Source organism: Pinus tabuliformis, chromosome 2_1 (genome assembly GCF_031772625.1).
Source record: "Pinus tabuliformis cultivar Carrire ecotype Pingquan chromosome 2_1, CPIR1, whole genome shotgun sequence".
Taxonomy (NCBI): Eukaryota; Viridiplantae; Streptophyta; class Pinopsida; order Pinales; family Pinaceae; genus Pinus; species Pinus tabuliformis.
This window is the reverse complement of record NC_142299.1, coordinates 484,476,816-484,495,865: the sequence shown is the minus strand read 5'-3', so window position 1 is coordinate 484,495,865 and position 19,050 is coordinate 484,476,816. Positions and strand designations below refer to the sequence as shown.

At 38.8% G+C, this 19,050-nt stretch overlaps 1 protein-coding gene across 1 annotated transcript in view; it reads left to right on the top strand.

Moving 5' to 3' along the window:
• The first annotated feature begins 577 nt into the window (after positions 1-577).
• The window catches only part of LOC149201019 (uncharacterized), a 38,530-nt gene continuing 20,057 nt past the window's right edge, over positions 578-19,050 (top strand). The window contains 4 exon segments of the mRNA XM_089401167.1: positions 578-1,495; positions 1,600-2,701; positions 2,851-3,189; positions 3,383-4,825. Coding sequence (XP_089257293.1) covers positions 903-1,495; positions 1,600-2,701; positions 2,851-3,189; positions 3,383-4,825 — 3,477 coding nt within the window. The 5' untranslated portion in view covers positions 578-902.

Here is a 19,050-nt window from a genome sequence, read left to right as displayed (position 1 = left end):
CAAATAAATCAAATTCAAAATCTAAAAAACTGTAATTACAAATAAATCAAATTCAAAACCTATATACTTAATTTTTTTATAACCATTAAATATAATAACTATATTCTCCAAAATATTTATTTGTAATTAATTTTATTTCTCGTATTAATTTTCATTTAAGATCATCATATTCTAAAAATTAAAATTTACGTTTAATTTAAAAAATTCTAAAAATTTAATAGGAATTTAAAAGTCAAAGGAAAGTGTGTAACATCTGGAATGCAAAGTATTCCATCAATAAATATTTTAATATTAACATAGTTAGACTATAGTATTGATATAATCTTGAAATGTGAGTTTGAAATTATGTAGTTTTATCACGAGTTGTTAATGTTTTCGATTTTTTAATGATATATTTTTTTTTCGAAATTTAGTAAAGATTTTTTTGAAATGATAATTTTATTTGTGAACTTTTGGAATGATAATTCTGAGTTCTATAATCTACGGTGTAAATGCTTTCAAAATTTTGGACAGTTGAGCATCTTTTCCTTTTAAATGTATACGCGTTTAATTAACGCTGTCATGACGTGCAGAGCATCTTGTGGGGCCTACGTGTTACCTCCAATTGCGTGTGGGGCCTGTTTGCGTCTTACCTTTAGTTGAATGCGCGTGGGGTTTCAAAAATGCGTTGAAATTTGATGCTCGATGTCGGTTACTATGCTCTGTATTTTATAAAATAACTACGTATAAACCACAGGTGCATAAAATAACCTTGCATAAACCGCAGGTGAAGATTTAATATTTACAGCCAGTGTTTCCCTCGATCTCTCTGCGCTTTACAAGCCCTCACTTGTCTACACCTCTGCAAATTGCGTCCATAGTATCGAACCTTACTACCTTTCATTTTTGTTTTCCAGTTCGCAATGGCTACATCCTCATCTTCCACCTCTGCCGTGGATAATGCCAAGTTCGAAATGGGTACATCCTCATCTTCCACCTCTGCCGTGGCTAATCCCAAGTTCGAAATGGGTACATCCTCATCCTCCACCTCTGCCGTGGCTAATCCCACCTACAAATCCTTCAAAATTTTCATAAACCATCGCGGGGTTGACGTGAAGAAAACCTTCGCCAGATCTCTGTATCTTCGCCTCCGAGAGAAAGGATTGACGGCTTTTGTCGATGACGAGGAGATGCAAGTGGGATACGAAATTTCTTCTCAGTTAGAGCACGTTATTAGAACCGCCTCCGTTCATGTGGCGATCCTTTCTCCTAGATATGCTGAGTCATATTGGTGCCTGAAGGAGCTCGTAATGATGTTACAGTCAAATGCTCCTGTAATACCAGTCTTTTACCGTGTCAGCCCCGCTGACGTCCGGTGGGTGCGGGGCTCCTATGGTGAAGCCCTACAATCTCTTGAGAAGAAGGGGCGATATGATATCAAGACTACTATGGAATGGAGAAAGGCTCTTCAGCGAGTTGCAAGCAATAGCGGTTTCGAGCTGGTGTCGTCCAATGGGTGAGAACTCAACCTTCCGTATTGGTATAGTTGTGTTTTATACTGATAAATAGACATAGGCGTTTGTTTCTCACTAGGTCTACTTATTGTTTCTGAATAATTAGTGAGGAGTTGGAGCTGGAGCTGCTAGATAAGTTGGTTAAACGTCTGTCAGAAATGGTGAAAGAGCCAGACTTGCACGTGGCTGATTATCCAACAGGGTTGGATTTAAAGCTCAAAGATTTCGAAGATAGAGTGCTGTTGCAGAAAGAGGAAAGCGGGAAACCTCAGATCTTGGGGATTGTAGGGTTAGGTGGCGTAGGAAAAACAACGCTAGCAAAACTTTTCTTCAATAGGAAGAGATCAGGTTATAGCAAATCCTGTTTTTTAGCTGACGTCAGAGATAAAGCAAGTAATAGGTCTTTACATTTGTTACAGGTTCAACTCCTTAAGACCTTGACTGGAAGGGATGAGCAGGTAAACGATGTTCATGTAGGTAAAAAGATGCTGGAAGAGCATCTGAAATGTTTTGACACTTTAATAGTGTTTGATGATGTTGATAATGTTGACCAGGTGAATGCATTTTTGCCTGTCCAAACTGATAATCTCAATTCACGGAGTTTAATATTGATTACATCTAGAGATAGGGGTGTTCTCAGAAGCTCAAGAGTTGAAGGTTCATCTATTTATAAGCTATCTGGGCTTAATGAAGAGCACTCCCAAGAGCTCTTCTGTTCCCATGCCTTCAGCCAAGCTGATCCGCTTCCAGCGTTTCAGCATCTCGTATATAAGTTTTTAGAATTTTGCCATGGATTGCCCTTGTCTCTGAAAATAGTTGGGGCATTACTTTATAATAAAGAAATATCCCAGTGGGAAGATGAATTGGAGGCTCTTAAAGAAATACTTCCCAGTGACATACAGAAGACACTTTTTAGAAGTTAGTGCTCACTCGATAAACAGGAAAAAGAGATATTCCTAGATATCGCGTGCTTTTTCATAGGTGAAAACAGGGATTCGGCCATAAGCATATGGAACGGATCAGATTGGATAGGAAAGCGAGGGTTTCTAAATCTGCAGGACAAGTCTCTCGTAGAAGTGGACGACCAGAATTGTATACGTATGCACGACCACGTAAGAGACCTCGGAAGAGAGGTTGCTGCTACTTCGTCGCCACATCGTCTTTGGCAGACAAAAAGGGTTATTGATTATTTGTCACAACGATCATTTGTAAGTGTTTATGCATGGGTTATTGATTATTTGTCACAACAATCATTTGTAAGTGTTTAGTCATTCTCTTTTTTAAGATTATTCACTAAAAGTGTGGAACGAATTTTTGAACGAACCAGCCATAACGATCGTTTTTCAACTATGGACAGGAAATCGCCGTGCGGGGAATTCGGCTGGTTGAAGGCGAATTTGATGGCGATGAGCAAGATCAGAATGATCTATGTGAGATTACTGAGGCTGAAAATGATGGCTTGAACCGCATTTTGTGGAGGTTGCAAATTCTTCATATTGAAGGCTCTCTGATCTTGGAACGCATCCTGAGGAGGGTGAAGTTGAGGAGGGTGAAGTTACCAAATCTATTGTGGCTCAGCTGGGAAGGATGTCCCTACTTTTCCGTGCCTTCGTTGGTTACAATGAAGAAATTAAGGGTTCTACGAGTGGATAGAAGCAAATTAAAAACATTGCCGGACAGTGAATGCGAATCATCAGTAAGTAGAAATTTGTTATGTTGACGTCTGTATGTTTAGAAATTTGTTAGGTTGACGGTTGTATGTTTAGTAGCTATTACTGTCGCACAACATTTTCGTTTGAAAAGAATTCGTAAGGTTATGATAATGTGAATTATGATATTACTTGTGGTGTTAACGAGTGAACATTTTGCTTTTGCACCCACCTCTGCAGTTGCCAGCATCTTTGGAGGTGTTGCATGCAAGAGCCTGTTTGAGGCTGAAAAGCATACCGGGGTTGGCGCAGGCGACAAAGCTCAGATTCCTAGATGTTTCTTACTGCCGCAAGCTAGAAGAGCTGCCAGGGTTGGCGCAGGCGACGAAGCTCAGATTCCTAGATGTTTCTTACTGCCGCAAGCTAGAAGAGCTGGAAGTGTTTTTATGTTTGGAGGAGTTGCGGGCACTTGATTGTGACCACCTGAAGAGCATACGGGGGTTGGCGCAGGCTCCGAAGCTCAGATTCCTAGATGTTTCTGGGTGCGAAGAGCTAAAAGACCTGCCAAGTATGGAAGAGCTGCCAAGTATGGAAACGTTTTTATGTTTGGAGGAGTTGCGGGCAGAAACATGTTACATGCTGAAGAGCATACGGGGGTTGGCGCAGGCGACGAAGCTGAGATTCCTAGATGTTTCTTGGTGCGAAGAGCTAAAAGAGCTGCCAAGTATGGAAACGTTTTTATGTTTGGAGGAGTTGCGGGTAAACGGTTGTATGTGGCTGAAGAGCATACAGGGGTTGGCGCAGGCGACGAAGCTGAGATCCCTAGATGTTTCTTATTGCTCCAAGCTAGAAGAGCTCCCAAGTATGGAAACGTTTTTATGTTTGGAGGAGTTGCGGGCAGAGTCTTGTAACAGCCTGAGGAGCATACGGTGGTCGGCGCAGGCAACGAAGCTCAGATTCCTACATGTTTCTTACTGCCGCAAGCTAGAAGAGCTCCCAACTATGGAAACGTTTTTATGTTTGGAGGAGTTGGCGGCACTCTACTGTGTGAGCCTGGAGAGCATACGGGGGTCGGCGCAGGCGACGAAGCTGAGATCCCTAAACGTAGCCGAATGTCTGAAGCTGAAGAGCATACGGGGATTGACGCAGGCTACAGAACTTAAATATCTCGATGTTTCTGAATGCTTAGAGTTAGAAGAACTGCCCAGCATGGAGAAGTTGGTATCTTTGGTAGAGTTGCGGGTAGGTAGATGTCTGAAGCTGAAGAGCATACGGGGATTGACGCAGGCTACAGAACTTAAATACCTCGATGTTTCTGGATGCTCAGAGTTAGAACTGCCGGGCATCGAAAGGTTGGTATCCTTGGAGGAGTTGTGGGCACAAGGATGTAAGAAGCTTAAGACTATACAGGGGTTGGGGCAGACGACAAATCTTAGAGTCCTAGCTGTTTCTGAGTGCTCAGAGTTAGAAGAACTGCCCAGCATGGAAAAGTTGGTATCCTTGGAGAGGTTTTACGCAGCTGGATGTGTGAAGCTGAGGAGGATCCGGGGGTTGGAGCACGCGACAGAGCTTCAGCGAATGAATGTTCGTGAGTGCCTTGAGTTAGAAGAAGTGGAAGGCGTTGAAGATTTTACGGGGTTGGAAATGCTAGATGTCTCAAAATGTCCTAAATTACAATGCCCTGTGTGGGAGTAGGGGAACCGCTGAGTGGAGGATTAACTATTCTATAGTCTATGAAATAGGAATTGTCTAATTAGATCACGGTAACAGACGGTCAGACGGTCATAACGGTTATAAATATGTTTTTATTTATATTTTGTCTTTTTCAATAATAGACACCCACCGCTGTCAGAGTGTATTCATTGCTAGACAATTATATTTACATCATGGTCCTCGTGCTTATTATAACGAGCATATTTACATATTTTATGCGAGTACATGGTTTTAATAGTAATTTAATTGATACTGTAAAGAAATTTAATTTAATTTAATTATTGATTATTGTTAAAACTGTAAAGTAATTTAATTTAGATAATTTTTTTAAAGAAATTCAATTAATCAGGTTAAAGAGGAGGTAGTTTAAATTTTATTGTTGTGTTTTATGGAAAATAATTTTTAAAAGTAAACGATAAAACTAAAATTTTAAAATAATTATATTTTAATTATAAATATATATTTAATATTTTATTAACGTTATGGCACCAATTTAAAGAGATTATTAATGGTTTAGTTTTCAGGATGTTACTCCTCTTTTTTATAATGGTTAAATTCAAGCTAGTGTAAATTACTTTTTAACAAAATATAACATCCTTATAATTAATTTTGGAAGTAACATATATTTTGAAAATTTTCAAAGAATAAAAAATTAAATGTAATAAATTCATAGATGTAAAAATAAGTTTTACAAATAAATAAATTATAACAAAATTTAAAACTCATAATAAATCAATTAAATTTATTATATTTAATATTAAATATTAAATAATCATTTTATCATTAATAATGTATTATATACTAATTATAATATAATTAAACGGCCTCTATTTTGTTTTATAAAACAATTTTATATTTCTATTATGTCTAAATAAAAGATTCCAATTTGTTTGCTATGATTTCATATAGTTATTTTTTATAACTGGCCATAACCTAAGGAAACTTATTATACTTAATATCACCATCAAAGTGATTTAATTTTCAATTATATTTTATAATTATTTTTAAAAAGAACGGGACATGTTCTCAAGAGTGAAGGAATCTAAATATAAAGAAATATGATTCTATTTTATATATTTATTGGCTTGTTTTTTGTTTTTTTTTAAAGTGTTGAAAGATAAAAGACACTTTAACAAGAATTAAAACATAAATTATATATTGAGACAACTTATTTCATAAAAGTAAAGATATTGGACAAAATAATTGAATATAAAGATAGGTTGATTATAGTAAGTGAAGTTTTAAGGACCATAAATATAGTATATTAAGCAAAATTACAAAGCATAAAAGAGGCCAAAATATCTATAAAGAAAATACTTCATTCCAAAAGACCAAATAGAATTAACTAAGTAATTTGGAAAGATTAAAGAAACTAAGAAAGAAGGAAAACAAACAATAATTAGGAACTAAAAAGTTATTATTAGAGATACAAATACTAAAGGTAAAAAATAAATAGGAATTTGGTATACTTGAGATCCTCTTCATGGTCTTCCATGGAACAAATGGCATATATTAATTTATATTTGAGTGAAATTAGTATTGTATTATTGGTTGAAGCTTGTAAGCATGAAGAATCTAAGGTTCTTAACATTGAATGATTTGTATGTGATTGATATTGAATATCAAATCCTTCATAAAGGGATTGGAGGCATATGCTTGTTACATAAAATGAACATTTCTTCTCACATTTGACTTATAATAAATACATGCTCAATCAATACATTTGTAGGGAGATTTAAGATTTTAATGCCAACAATATTTATATAACAATCTATTACTTCTTGCCCATCAAATTCTATTTCTATAAGAAAAACAACCTAGATAAAAACTGTCCCTACAAACACAGAACAAGGTATTTACAATATGAGAATTAAAGATACTATCCCATTTCTAAGAGGCTTTAATGTTGTAACTCAGCTAATTAAGTTATTTTTCTAAACAATAATTCCAATCCTAATCCTCTTTAGCTATATGAGGACCTTGCTTTAGATAATAGGTGCAAAAAACTATGAAGCCCTGATTGAGAATTTATATTTATTTGGTATTGAACTAATTGAGCTTTATAGTTCTCAATATCTAATAATTTGCAACGGTCTAATGAGATGGTAAATTTCTAACTAGATGATTTGTATCCATGAACTAGGTAGTAGTGTCATGGACCATGTGATATCCCTACAAATAAATAGTAAACTTTAACCTTTTAAATGAGCACGAGTCTAACTTCAACCATCGACCTTTGGCTTCAACTTTGAACTTTATCCTGCACAAAATCTCCATTGAAGAAAACTTTGATAGCTAAAGTACTTGCCTTTTAAACAAAAAATAATGCTAATTTTTCTTTAAACGCTTAAATATTGAATTAAATGTCATATTGTATAATAACAATATTGAAAACCTCTATCATAATTTTATGACAACCCTCTCTACTTCCATTAACAAATTATCTATTGAGATGTTATGTAAAAAGAAAAATAGAATAGCCAATCATTGGTATTTCAACGAGTGTAAAAGTGTTGGAGAAGTTATTAGGGATGTCTCTAATGGTTCGCTAAAATCGGATGAGATAAAAAGATACAAAGCCTTAATTAAAAAGAAAAAAAAGGCACTCCATAAACATAAAACAATAGAAGCTTTTGCACTTACCAAAGTCAGATATTAAAAGATTATAGAGGTAAATTTGACTTTTAAAATTAAAGAGAATAGTATGATTCCTCTGAATGACTTGAACTCTTACCTAAAAAATCTTTCTAAATCCCATTTGGTTGTGGAAAACATTCCAAATGTTTCTATTGGGATGAAGTTTTGTCATAAAATATATAAAGTTTGGGGTTAAGCACTTACAAAAGGAAAGATAAGATTCACATCCAAAGTTACCAAGCCAATATCTTAAAAATTGGAGGGCCCTGTACTTATTCGTCACATACAAAATCCATTCAATTTGGTAGTCAAGTAGGGTTTTACCTAAACCTAGAACTCAAAACCTCATTGTTCCTAATTTTAAAAGTTGAGATAAAAGTAATCCCTCTAATTACATGATCATTATGATTAGCCCTAAATTCATTCATATTTAACATTGTTTGGTTTTATCAAGCTCCTCTTTCAGTGAATAAGCTCTGGGAAGTACTTTTTGACAATTTTAGTGGCATTCATCAATTCCTTTGGCATCTTGGTCGTATTGGTCTTGTTTTATTATGCACAAATTATCGTATCAATGTTTAGTTCCTTATTATAGTGGTGGAGTCTTTGCTTAAGCATTTTGAAATTAGGGTCTCATAGAGGGTGTGGAAGGCTTCAGTTTTGAAACTCCATTTTTCCACTCAGTTGTCTTAGCCTTTGAAACTTCTTCATAGAAAAGTAATCCATGGTTTGAACTTTCATTATATCTCATCTATCTTGGCATTCCTCTTTGGTGCTTTTGGTTCTCAATTTGGGGCTATACTTGTAGCAAGTTTAAGCTTCTTTGGTCGTGTCTTTGTCTTAGTGTTGGGATATCTCTTTTGTGTTATCTAGGATTATCTTTTTCTTTTGTGGATTATAGTCACCCCTGTCTCATATCTTTTCTTTGATTCTTGTGTTAGACAGTCACCTCGCCTCCCATATTGTTTTAGATGATTATGAAAGGGTGGGGATACGCTTCAAACTCATCCCTACAAAAGTTTGGTCCTTAGTTTTCTCTCTTTGAGTCTTGGGTTGACATTTGTTTGAAGGTGAGCGGTCTTTGTGCTATCTTGGGTGGACTGGCTAAATGTTCTCTTTCTTAGGTTTGCGTTGTCCATTGTTCTTTTTTGTGTAGTATGTCATCCTCCTTTCTTTGAACCTCGGTCCTATACTCATTCTTGTTGGAGAATTATGCCTTAGTGAGGAGGTTCAAGTGGTAGGAGGGGTTGTAGTAATGCTAGAATTCCATCTACCTCTCAAGCCCATATGATAGCGTATCATTTTATTGATATTTACTACGAAAATACCCCACCAACGATCCAAAGTGAAATTGAGGAAATTGAGAGCAGATCAAGAATTGAATGATGGTTCATCGCAGATGCGAAGAAGAGAAATATGGTGGTAGACGAGTTTTCAACACGAACAACATGAGAATGAAGATTACAATATATATGCTACCAATAAACCTTTGTTGGAAACTCAAGAACATTATGGGAAAAGTATTAGTTGAGCAATCAGAAGAGAAATGGGAAATATTGTTAAATATGGATGAAGTGCAAAAACAAATTAGAAGGTTAGTAAACAAAGTCACAATGATGGAAAAGATTCTAACCAGCATGGAATTCATGGAATTCACAGAATTTGAAGAGGAGACAGGACCACTGGATAGAATCCAAGTGAACTCTCCTTGTTACACAGTAATTTGTCACCGTTTGTCACCGTCCCTGTTACCACTCTCCTGCACCTTGGAGGACTCATTCCGGGACTTGTGAGAAGTGACAAGACTTGAAACCACTTGCATCATTACCCTCTGAATATGAGCTTCACATGCCCTGAAGACATCTCCTACAGCTTGCCCATAAAAATAGCCCTTTTTGCATTAGCGCGGGTTCACTGTGTACTGCCCGCGCCAATGGGGGAAATCTTCCAAAGAGGGCGCGCCCGTTGGCGCTCTGTCCCAGAGTCGCAATCGCGCCAACTTACTTGGGCAAATTTTTTAACAAATCAACCTCCGAAGGTTCTCTCCAACTCATTCACCAACTGAATCCATGTTAGGTGAGGATGGTTTAGCTTCGAATCTCCTTGAATGGGAAGTAGTTTGCCACTCTTCCATGGAAGTTTCCAAGTGATAAAGCCAAATCCATGATTAATGTGATTGATCTTATCTTTTCCTCTTTCATCTATAAAAGATTGTCTCCATGCCTTGAGCAAGCTAGTGGTAATGCTGGTGCTATAAGGAAGATATCAAGAGATCAAGAGATTAGAGTTGCAAGAGCTTTCCTTGTGTCCATAAGGCTTAACCTAAACGAGGAGATCTTGTCACCAAAGAGAGAGAGGCTTGTTCCCCATCCCATCAAGCTTTGCAAGACTTGTGTAGCTGAGCACCCAGCCAAAGGAGGACTTGACGTCAGAACATTGGTTGTATTCTCCTTTGTTGATTATTAATAATAGATGACTATCATTATGGTTCCACTCTCATTGTATTTGTAATGGTTAATGTGAGTTATGTCCTTTCTGACTGATGTATAATTGCATTTATTAGATTTCACGCTTGTGTTTGTGTTGTTCTTTGTGTGTGCAGGTGTCCATTCACGAGGATCGTGGAGGATCGTGACCGGCCAAAGCAAAGGAGCGAGGGCGACGTCTCTTCTTCAAATATTAGCGTTGGAATCCAAGTAGGTCTTCATCACCTACCTTTTATTTGCAATTAGGAACTTGCGTGGTAGCATTGTTTGATTGTTGCTAGACCCGTTCTGGGCTAGTAGGGATCGCCTCTATCCGTAGAGGGGATTTACCTCTCCAACAATTTGGCGACTCCACTGGGGAACAACTTGTTGTTTGATTTGTAAACTTTAGACGGAGCCTGAAGTATGGCCAGATAGCCTTCGAAACACTATTGCTTTGCATTAGTGGAGTAGATCAAAGCCACTTCAGTCAATCTCCGGTTTGGTTTACGGACCGAACGACTTGGAGTTTTGTCTTGCCTCTTTGGTTTTCTCTTGTTTGCTTGCTTGGATAGCTTTCTGGATTGAATTTCTTGCTGCCTCTTGCTTCCTGGCCTGCCTAGATACTGTAAACCAAGCTTTGGACTGCTTGTTTCTCTTTTTCACTTGGCAAACTTTATTAGCGCGACTTTTCCTCTGACAGTCGCGCCAGTTGGCGCATGTTGCTAACTGACAACCCGCGCCAATCCCTTTATAGCGCGAGTTACAGCCTGACAGTCGCGCCAGGCCTGTTAACCTTTCCAGTTTGCTTGTTTGCCAGCCCTCTGAGCTTGGATTTGTATCTTGCCACATCTTTTTCAATTGCTGGAGTGTGTTTTATCCCTGTTTGACTGGTTTTTAACCTCCATCCTTCCGGTGTTTGCTTCTTTCTACCGATTTCACACCCTAGCCCTAGGGCATCTAGTGGCCGTGTGTGTCAAGCCTTCCGTAGGAGTCTTGGGTTTCTTGATCATCCAGTCAACTTTGTGATTGCTTTTTACACTTGCTCAGTGATTGTTGAAGTGTTTTTGGTTGATTTCCGAGTGACTTGCTTCTTTCTTGCTTGGATTTCATTTTGCCTTGTTTGAGCTTAGATCACATAGCTCGTACAAGCCTTTGTTTTTCTTTTGGTTTGAAGAACTGTTTTGGTGTCTTGGGAATTTCATTGTGTTCTCATTGAGTGACTTTATTTCTTTTTTACTCAGTGTTACTGTCTCTCAAAATTCATTTAGTGCATTGTGCCATTGAAAAAGAAATCGAACAAATATCTTTTGCATTCAATAGTTAATGGGAAATAGAGCTTTTCATTGATTTGTATTCTTAAAAGAAAAAGTTTCATTTATTTGCCATTAGCTGCATTAGGCTGTTTGATTGATTGTGCTCATTTTGTTTGATTGAAAATTCTTAACCCTCTCGTAGTTAGTATTCATCGAACGAAATGGTATTCTTTGGCATATAGCTTGCATCTAGGCAATTGTGAGAGATTACATACGGTAGGACCTGAAACCGAAACTTAATTGAAGATCAACCATAAAATTCTTAACCCTCTCGTAGTTAGTATTCATCGAACGAAAAGGTATTCTTTGGCATATAGCTTGCATCTAGGCAATTGTGAGAGATTACATACGGTAGGACCTGAAACCGAAACTTAATTGAAGATCAACCATAAAATGAACTGAATAAACTTAACAACGCATTGGAACTTAACGCAAACATCTAGAGGTCTAGGCTAGAGACGTGTTCCAGTGTCGTTAAACCTAGTCACTGTTGTTTCACATTACGGTTGGGTGATTCCTCCTTTTGTGACTCGATAGTGGTCTAACACGGATTGTGCTCCCACGTACCGTCGCGTATATGGGGAGACCCCACTAGGTTATCATCCTTGATCCATAGGAAGCCGTGTCTGCCGCCTTACAAGCCGTAACGCACCGAACACAGCATTCGGGAAGATTGACTGCCGTACGGAAAGTCCTTGGTTTTCATATGATTGCTAAGGTGTATATGCAGTTTTACGGATTGTCTGGTAAACCCTTTGCCTAGTTTCTCCAGAGTAGTCACTTTTGATCCTTTTTGGACTCCTTAAAAGAAAAGGCTCACTTGAGCAGTTTGTCACTTCGGGCTCACAAAACATTCGAAGGCGACTAGAGTCACCTTTTTGTCCTTTTCTTGACTCTTAAAACATGAAAAGGTCAAGTTCAGTTCCTTTGTCTTAAAATTTATTCGGCCGCGTTCACATTTACCCGGTTAGGTCTTGTTCGCGTTAGCTTGAGTAGGTTTCTTTTTCGTTCTCGATGGAAACTTTTTCGGGGTTCACCAACCCAAGTATCCCTCCTGACGGGAATCCTGTTCATTTCCCTCCTATCAGGAATGTTGGTGCTCATTATATGGCAACGTTGTCCCTCCCAGGGTTAACTGTTGGGTTGTTGGTTTGGTTGTTCTCAACCTCTTTGGTCCCTACCGTCTCACCGTCTGGTCAATCAGTCCCTCCACCTGAACAACATCATTTTGATTCTAAGGTGGCTCTCTCCCCTTCGACGCCTACTTCTACGTCCTCCTCTTCTACTTCGCCTGGTGAGAGTCTCGATTCGAGTAACTAGGTGGCTAAGAAGAAGAAGAAGAAGACCAAGAAGAAGAGGTCTCCTAAGGGAGAGGTTACAAGTGCAGCTCTTACCCCGAGTACACCTGAAGTCGGGCCACCTTCTGCTCCTCCGCGGAAGGTCAAATTTCCTTGTAGATTATGCAAGGAGGACCATCTTCTTCGCGATTGTCCTGGCATTCCCAGGGTCTTAGAAGTATGGTCTCGTGATCTGGCCCGCCCCTCATCGTCCTCTGAAGTTCACGGTGATGCCACCCTAGCAGTTGGGAATGGTAAGGGACAAGGGAAGATTCGAATCCCCTATCGACTTTGTGAAGGCAATCATCCCCTTCACCTTTGTCCGCTCATGGATAAAGCCTCCAACGTCTTGGAAAGTCTCACAACCCCCTCACCCCAACTCCCCGTTGGATATCAACGTCTCTCTGCAGCTGCAGATCGTCCCCCTGCTGACAAAGAGATTGATTCAAATTCTTCTCTTGTCCAGGCCCCTCTTCCCGAACCCGACTGTCCCCAGCCTGTTCCCGACCAACCATTGGTCGGAAAGAGTGTCGATTCGAGTTCATCGCTCGCTCACTCTGTTTCGGAAGAGAATTGCGCCCATGTTCTTCTCGTCTCTTCAGATTCTCCTGAGTCCCGAAATGACTCCCCTAACCCAGCTGCTCCCGAAGGTTCTCCTTCGGTTCCTTTAGCACATGGGGGCAATCACACGCTTCCCCCACTAAGTAGTCTGGTCGCTTCCTTTGATTGGAATCGCCTGATCGCCGGCCGCCTTCCATCCCATATGCCTTTCCAGATCATAGTACATGCCTGTGCTAAGGCAGTACCTGACACTGTTTTGGATGAAGGGGCGTCTGTCAGTCTTATGCCGTACACTACTTGGCAAGCTTTAGGTTCCCCGCAGCTTGGGCCGGTCACACAGAATCTTTTGGCCTTCGACATAGGAGCCTGTCCATCTCTAGGAGTTCTCCCGAAGTTCCCTATTACTTTGGGAGGCAAAACCGTCTATATAGACGTACTGGTTACCCAAGGTGTTTTAGACTTCAGTGTTCTCCTTGGTCGCAACTATGTTTACGCCATGGGGGCCCTCATTTCTTCGCTTTTCCGTGTGGTTTGCTTTCCGCACGATGGAAGAATTGTGACTATCAATCAAGTGTCATTCGCTAGTCCCCTGATGCCTCTTGCGCAATTGTCGTCCCCTCCTAGTTTTCATCCACCAGTTGTATCTGACCCACCACAGATCAACTACGTGGCCACCTATCCCGTGCCTGTGTCCAGTGATTCCGCCGTTGTGCATAGTGTCGTGGGGGCATTGGGTCCTGACTTCCGAGATGTGGTCCTTCCATCAGGCGTGGCATTCTTGGAAGCACTGAATTCCTATTCATTATGATGAAGTTTGGTCGGAGCATAGTTCCTTTCCTATGTCAAGCTCCTTAAAAAATGAAACTAGGTTTGGTCAGAGCATAGTTCCTTTCCTATGTCAAGCTCCTTAAAAAATGAAACTAGGTGTACCGAGGATAGTTTCGATCTTGTGGCGACCTCGTTAAAAAACGAAACAAGGTGTTCGAGCATAGTTCTTGATCTTGTGTCAAGCTCGTTACAAAATGAAACAAGGGTTAGAGCATAGTTCCTTGTCTTCTGTCAAGCTCGTTAAAACATGAAACAAGGGGTCCCGAGGATAGTTTCGATCTTGTGGCGACCTCGTTAACAAATGAAACAAGAGTTATGAGGATAGTTCTTTCACTGTGTCAACCTCATTAAAAAATGAAACAACTCCCTTTCCAAATCGAGTCTTTTGATTAATATCTCGTAAAATCCAAGTCGAGTCTTTCTAAGATCTCGAGAGTGAACCTTCATTCCATCCACTTTGTTGAATGCAATGAAGCTTGGGGGGCATGTACCTCGATTTGCGTTATCATGCTGGGGGCATGCGAACTTATAACAAGCATAGTTTTTCGTTTCAAGCTTGTGTAAACATGAAACCGAATCCAAGCAAAGTTCTCCATGGTTCAAGCTTGTGTAAAAATGAACCCATACTCGATTTACATCTCGTGATTGTCGTTTATCCATTAAATTCCATTAGATGAGCCTTGGTTGTTTCATTCCATCGCCACCATATCTTTGGCCGATCATATGCTTTCACTTGGTTGTTTATCCTTTCCTAAGGAACCGCAACGATGAGTGGTTTTATTAGCCAGCCTCTTGACCATTATATGTTTTGAGTAGTTCCACCATTACCGGAACCAGTTGCTACCCTTTATACCACTCGTTCCTCCAAGACGAGTCTCCTTTAAAGCTCTTTTCTGACTCGTAAAATATGAAAAGATTGCCGAGTATTTTTCCCTTTTTGACTCGTTAAAGAGAATAAAATGGAGGTCTTCTTTCAGCTCTTTTCCAACCGATTAAAGACTAAAAGATCGCCGAGTTATCCCTCTTGACTCGTTAAACGTAAATAAGAGGCAGTTGTCTTTAAATTCTTTTCCGACTGTGTAAAAAACGAAAAGATTGTCGGGCCCTTGTCGTTTCAGGCTCGTTAATGGTTACGAAACGACGTGATCTCGATCACTTTTTTACTTTTTCAGGTCGACGTCACTAATCATGAAAAGTACTCCTCGATCGTAATGGTCGGGCAGTTCTTTCGAGCATTGTTTTATACTTTTTCGAGCTCGTGAGACACAACTTTACGAAAAAGGACCCCGTTGGAGTTTTCTTTTCTGCTGTCTTTTCAAACTCTCTAAACATGAAAAGACGCCGAGTTCTTCCTTTGTCAGACTCGTTAAACTCTGATGACATCGGATCTTCACAAGCATATGCTATCCCCATCAAGCTTGTTAAAAATAACCGGGGTACTCGCCAGAAATGGTGGGGAAAATGGAACCATAATCATTGTCGAGTCGGCAGTATGTCGCTCTTGAACATGGCACTTCTCTGCTTTCGTGTCTGGGTGGGAACATCTCATCTCATTTTTCACTGGCCTCCGTGGGTTTGGGTGATCCCGTTTTGACCTCTCATCTGCTCATTGCCTCGTCGTCATGACCTCTGATCCGTTGATGTCAAATACTGCCAAGTCCACTGTCGTGCCGCCGATATGTTCAAGAGAAGTTGACCTCTGCTAATGTACAACCTCCCTCTGATACCTCGCATAATTTTGATTCACCACAACATTTTTCCTCTGTCTCGTGTCAATGATGTGGGAAACATCATGGCCCACCTTTGATCAAGGTCACTTCCTGTCGACTTCAGCTCATTATCCAGGAAGCTGATCTAGAGACTCCCTTCCGGTGCCTTGGAGCCTGCATGCCTCAATGGCAGGTTCTTCGTGTTCGATGAGAGGTTTTCATCATTGGCCTCCGATCAAATGATTCTACGGGTGTTCGACGCCAGCTCATTCATTCGCACGCCGTAGATTGTACCTATAGTACCTTGAGGGCCATTGTCATTATTGGTGGTACCTCTCGCATCTGTTAACAGTTTTCATTATTGACTGGTAATCAGACGATGTTCATGCATGTTCGACTCCAGCTCATGTATTCACATGCTTGAACTTGTACTCTGTTCGGGTCGAGATGGAGCGCAAGACCCTGGATTTTGTCTGTATGGATCCAGGTTGCGATTTGTGGATTATTATGATGATTACATGACTCATTCACCAGATGGCTACGACCATGCCTGAGTCTATTTACCGATCCTCAATGGATGGCTGCGCCCATGCCTTGGATCTGGATTATTGTGTACTCTGTTATGGATGGCTGCGCCCATACCACTTATATCATGTACTATGAGATATCAGTTGTACTTCTCCATGCAGGTTCTCCGGCGGCAGTGTTTTCAGTTACGCATGTTCTTGTAAAGCATTTCACCCCTCTCTCTCTCGGGCCTCATGCTTTAGGGGGCATCTGTTACACAGTAATTTGTCATCGTCCCTGTTACCCCTCTCCTGCACCTTGGAGGACTCATTCCGGGACTTGTGAGAAGTGACAAGACTTGAAACCACTTGCATCATTCCCCTCTGAATATGAGCTTCACATGCCCTGAAGACATCTCCTGCAGCTTGCCCATAAAAATAGCCCTTTTTGCATTAGCGCGGGTTCACTGTGTACTGCCCACGCCAATGGGGGAAATCCTCCAAAGAGGGCGCGCCAGTTGGCGCTCTGTCCCAGAGTCGCAATCGCGCCAACCTACTTGGGCAAAGTTTTTAACAAATCAACCTCCGAAGGTTCTCTCCAACTCATTCACCAACTGAATCCATGTTAGGTGAGGATGGTTTGGCTTCGAATCTCCTTGAATGGGAAGTAGTTTGCCACCCTTCCATGGAAGTTTCCAAGTGATAAAGCCAAATCCATGATTAATGTGATTGATCTTATCTTTTCCTCTTTCATCTATAAAAGCTTGTCTCCATGCCTTGAGCAAGCTAGTGGTAATGCTGGTGCTGTAAGGAAGATATCAAGAGATCAAGAAGAGTTGCAAGAGCTTTCCTTGTGTCCATAAGGCTTAACCTAAGTGAGGAGATCTTGTCACCAAAGAGAGAGAGGCTTGTTCCCCATCCCATCAAGCTTTGCAAGACTTGTGTAGCTGAGCACCCAGCCAAAGGAGGACTTGACGTCAGAACATTGGTTGTATTCTCCTTTGTTGATTATTAATAATAGATGACTATCATTATGGTTCCACTCTCATTGTCTTTGTAATGGTTAATGTGAGTTATGTCCTTTCTGACTGATGTATAATTGCATTTATTAGATTTCACGCTTGTGTTTGTGTTGTTCTTTGTGTGTGTAGGTGTCCATTCACGGGGATCGTGGAGGATCGTGACCGGCCAAAGCAAAGGAGCGAGGGCGACGTCTCTTCTTCAAATATTAGCGTTGGAATCCAAGTAGGTCTTCATCACCTACCTTTTATTTGCAATTAGGAACTTGCGTGGTAGCATTGTTTGATTGTTGCTAGACCTGTTCTGGGCTAGTAGGGATTGCCTCTATCCGTAGAGGGGATTTACCTCTCCAACACTCCTATTACATAGAAGTTATCATGATATTTGTTGTTATGTATGTTAGTCATATTTTGTTAAAATCAATGACCAAGAAGGTTATCAAGTCTTTAGAGTAGGATGTAGAATGTTTAGAAGATAATATTTGTTAGGATTTATAATAAGTTTTAAAGATTTTACGTGGACAAAAGCAGTAATGCTATGATATTGGTCTAGTTTCCCCTATGCTAGAGTAGTCAACATGACAAGACTATCATTAGGGGAGTTTTGAGGTCTAAAATTGGCTTCGTAAGGAAAATAATAAATAATAGTTAAAATAGTGATATAAGAGATGGATTTTTAAAGAAAAAGAAATAAAAATATTTTTTTATTTGTATTTTCGACTTATCTCCTTACAAGTTTACTCATATATCGAGTATAGGTACCCATTGGATGTGTAGTTTTAATTCCGCATCCAATAGGTACCTACACTTGATCTTTGAGTAAACCTATAAAAAGATAAGCCAAAAACACAAATTAAAAAAATAATTGTCTTCTTTTCTCTCCCAAATATTTTACATTAAGGACAACATCATTATCTTAATTTTTTTTTTTTTTAAATTAAAAATTTTTAATATTATTTTTCCAATGCTCATTTTTACCTTAAAATTTCACCAATAATTATTTAATACTTTTTATATGATTTAATATCATCTATCCAATTTATAAAATTAACAATATCATAAATTACAATTTTTACACCATAAGATATTAAAAAATGTAAATACAATTTTTTTTTTTTTTTTTTTTTTTACCTACAATATAAAAATATCAATATTTATATTTTAGGCCTTTTTAATGCCATAAGGTAAAATGAAAAAATCTTTCATTTCATATCATTGTAATTGTAATGGGGTAGAAAAATACTTATAATCAAAACTTAATTAAAGGATATTAAAAAATGTAAATACAATATTTTTTTTTACCTACAATATAAAAATGTCAATATTTATATTTTAGGCCTTTTAATGCCATAAGGTAAGAAGAAAAAAACTTTCATTTCATATCTTTGTAATTTGGTAGAAAAATACTTATAATCAAAACTTAATTAGAGGTGGAATATAAATAGATTTTTTAAAATTATCATTGACAAACGTAACTTCAAAGATTAACTAAACTATTTTCTAATGTTTCCTCTAACATTGAAAAAGGTTCAAAAAAAAATTAAGAGAACTTCTCTTGATTTGGGAAGTTTGAGAAGAATGTAATTTATATAACATGGATTCAAGCTTTGCATGTTAATAAGTTTTAAGGAAATGATGATGAAATTTTAATATATAGAAATAATTTATTTATTTATTAAATCTTTTATTTGGAAGATCAAATTCGAAAAAATCGATAAAATATCTATTATTGTTATATAATTTTTTTTTATAATGTGATTTAAATGAATATAATTATTGCAAAGATTTTGGTTGATGATAACATTGTGACACAGTTA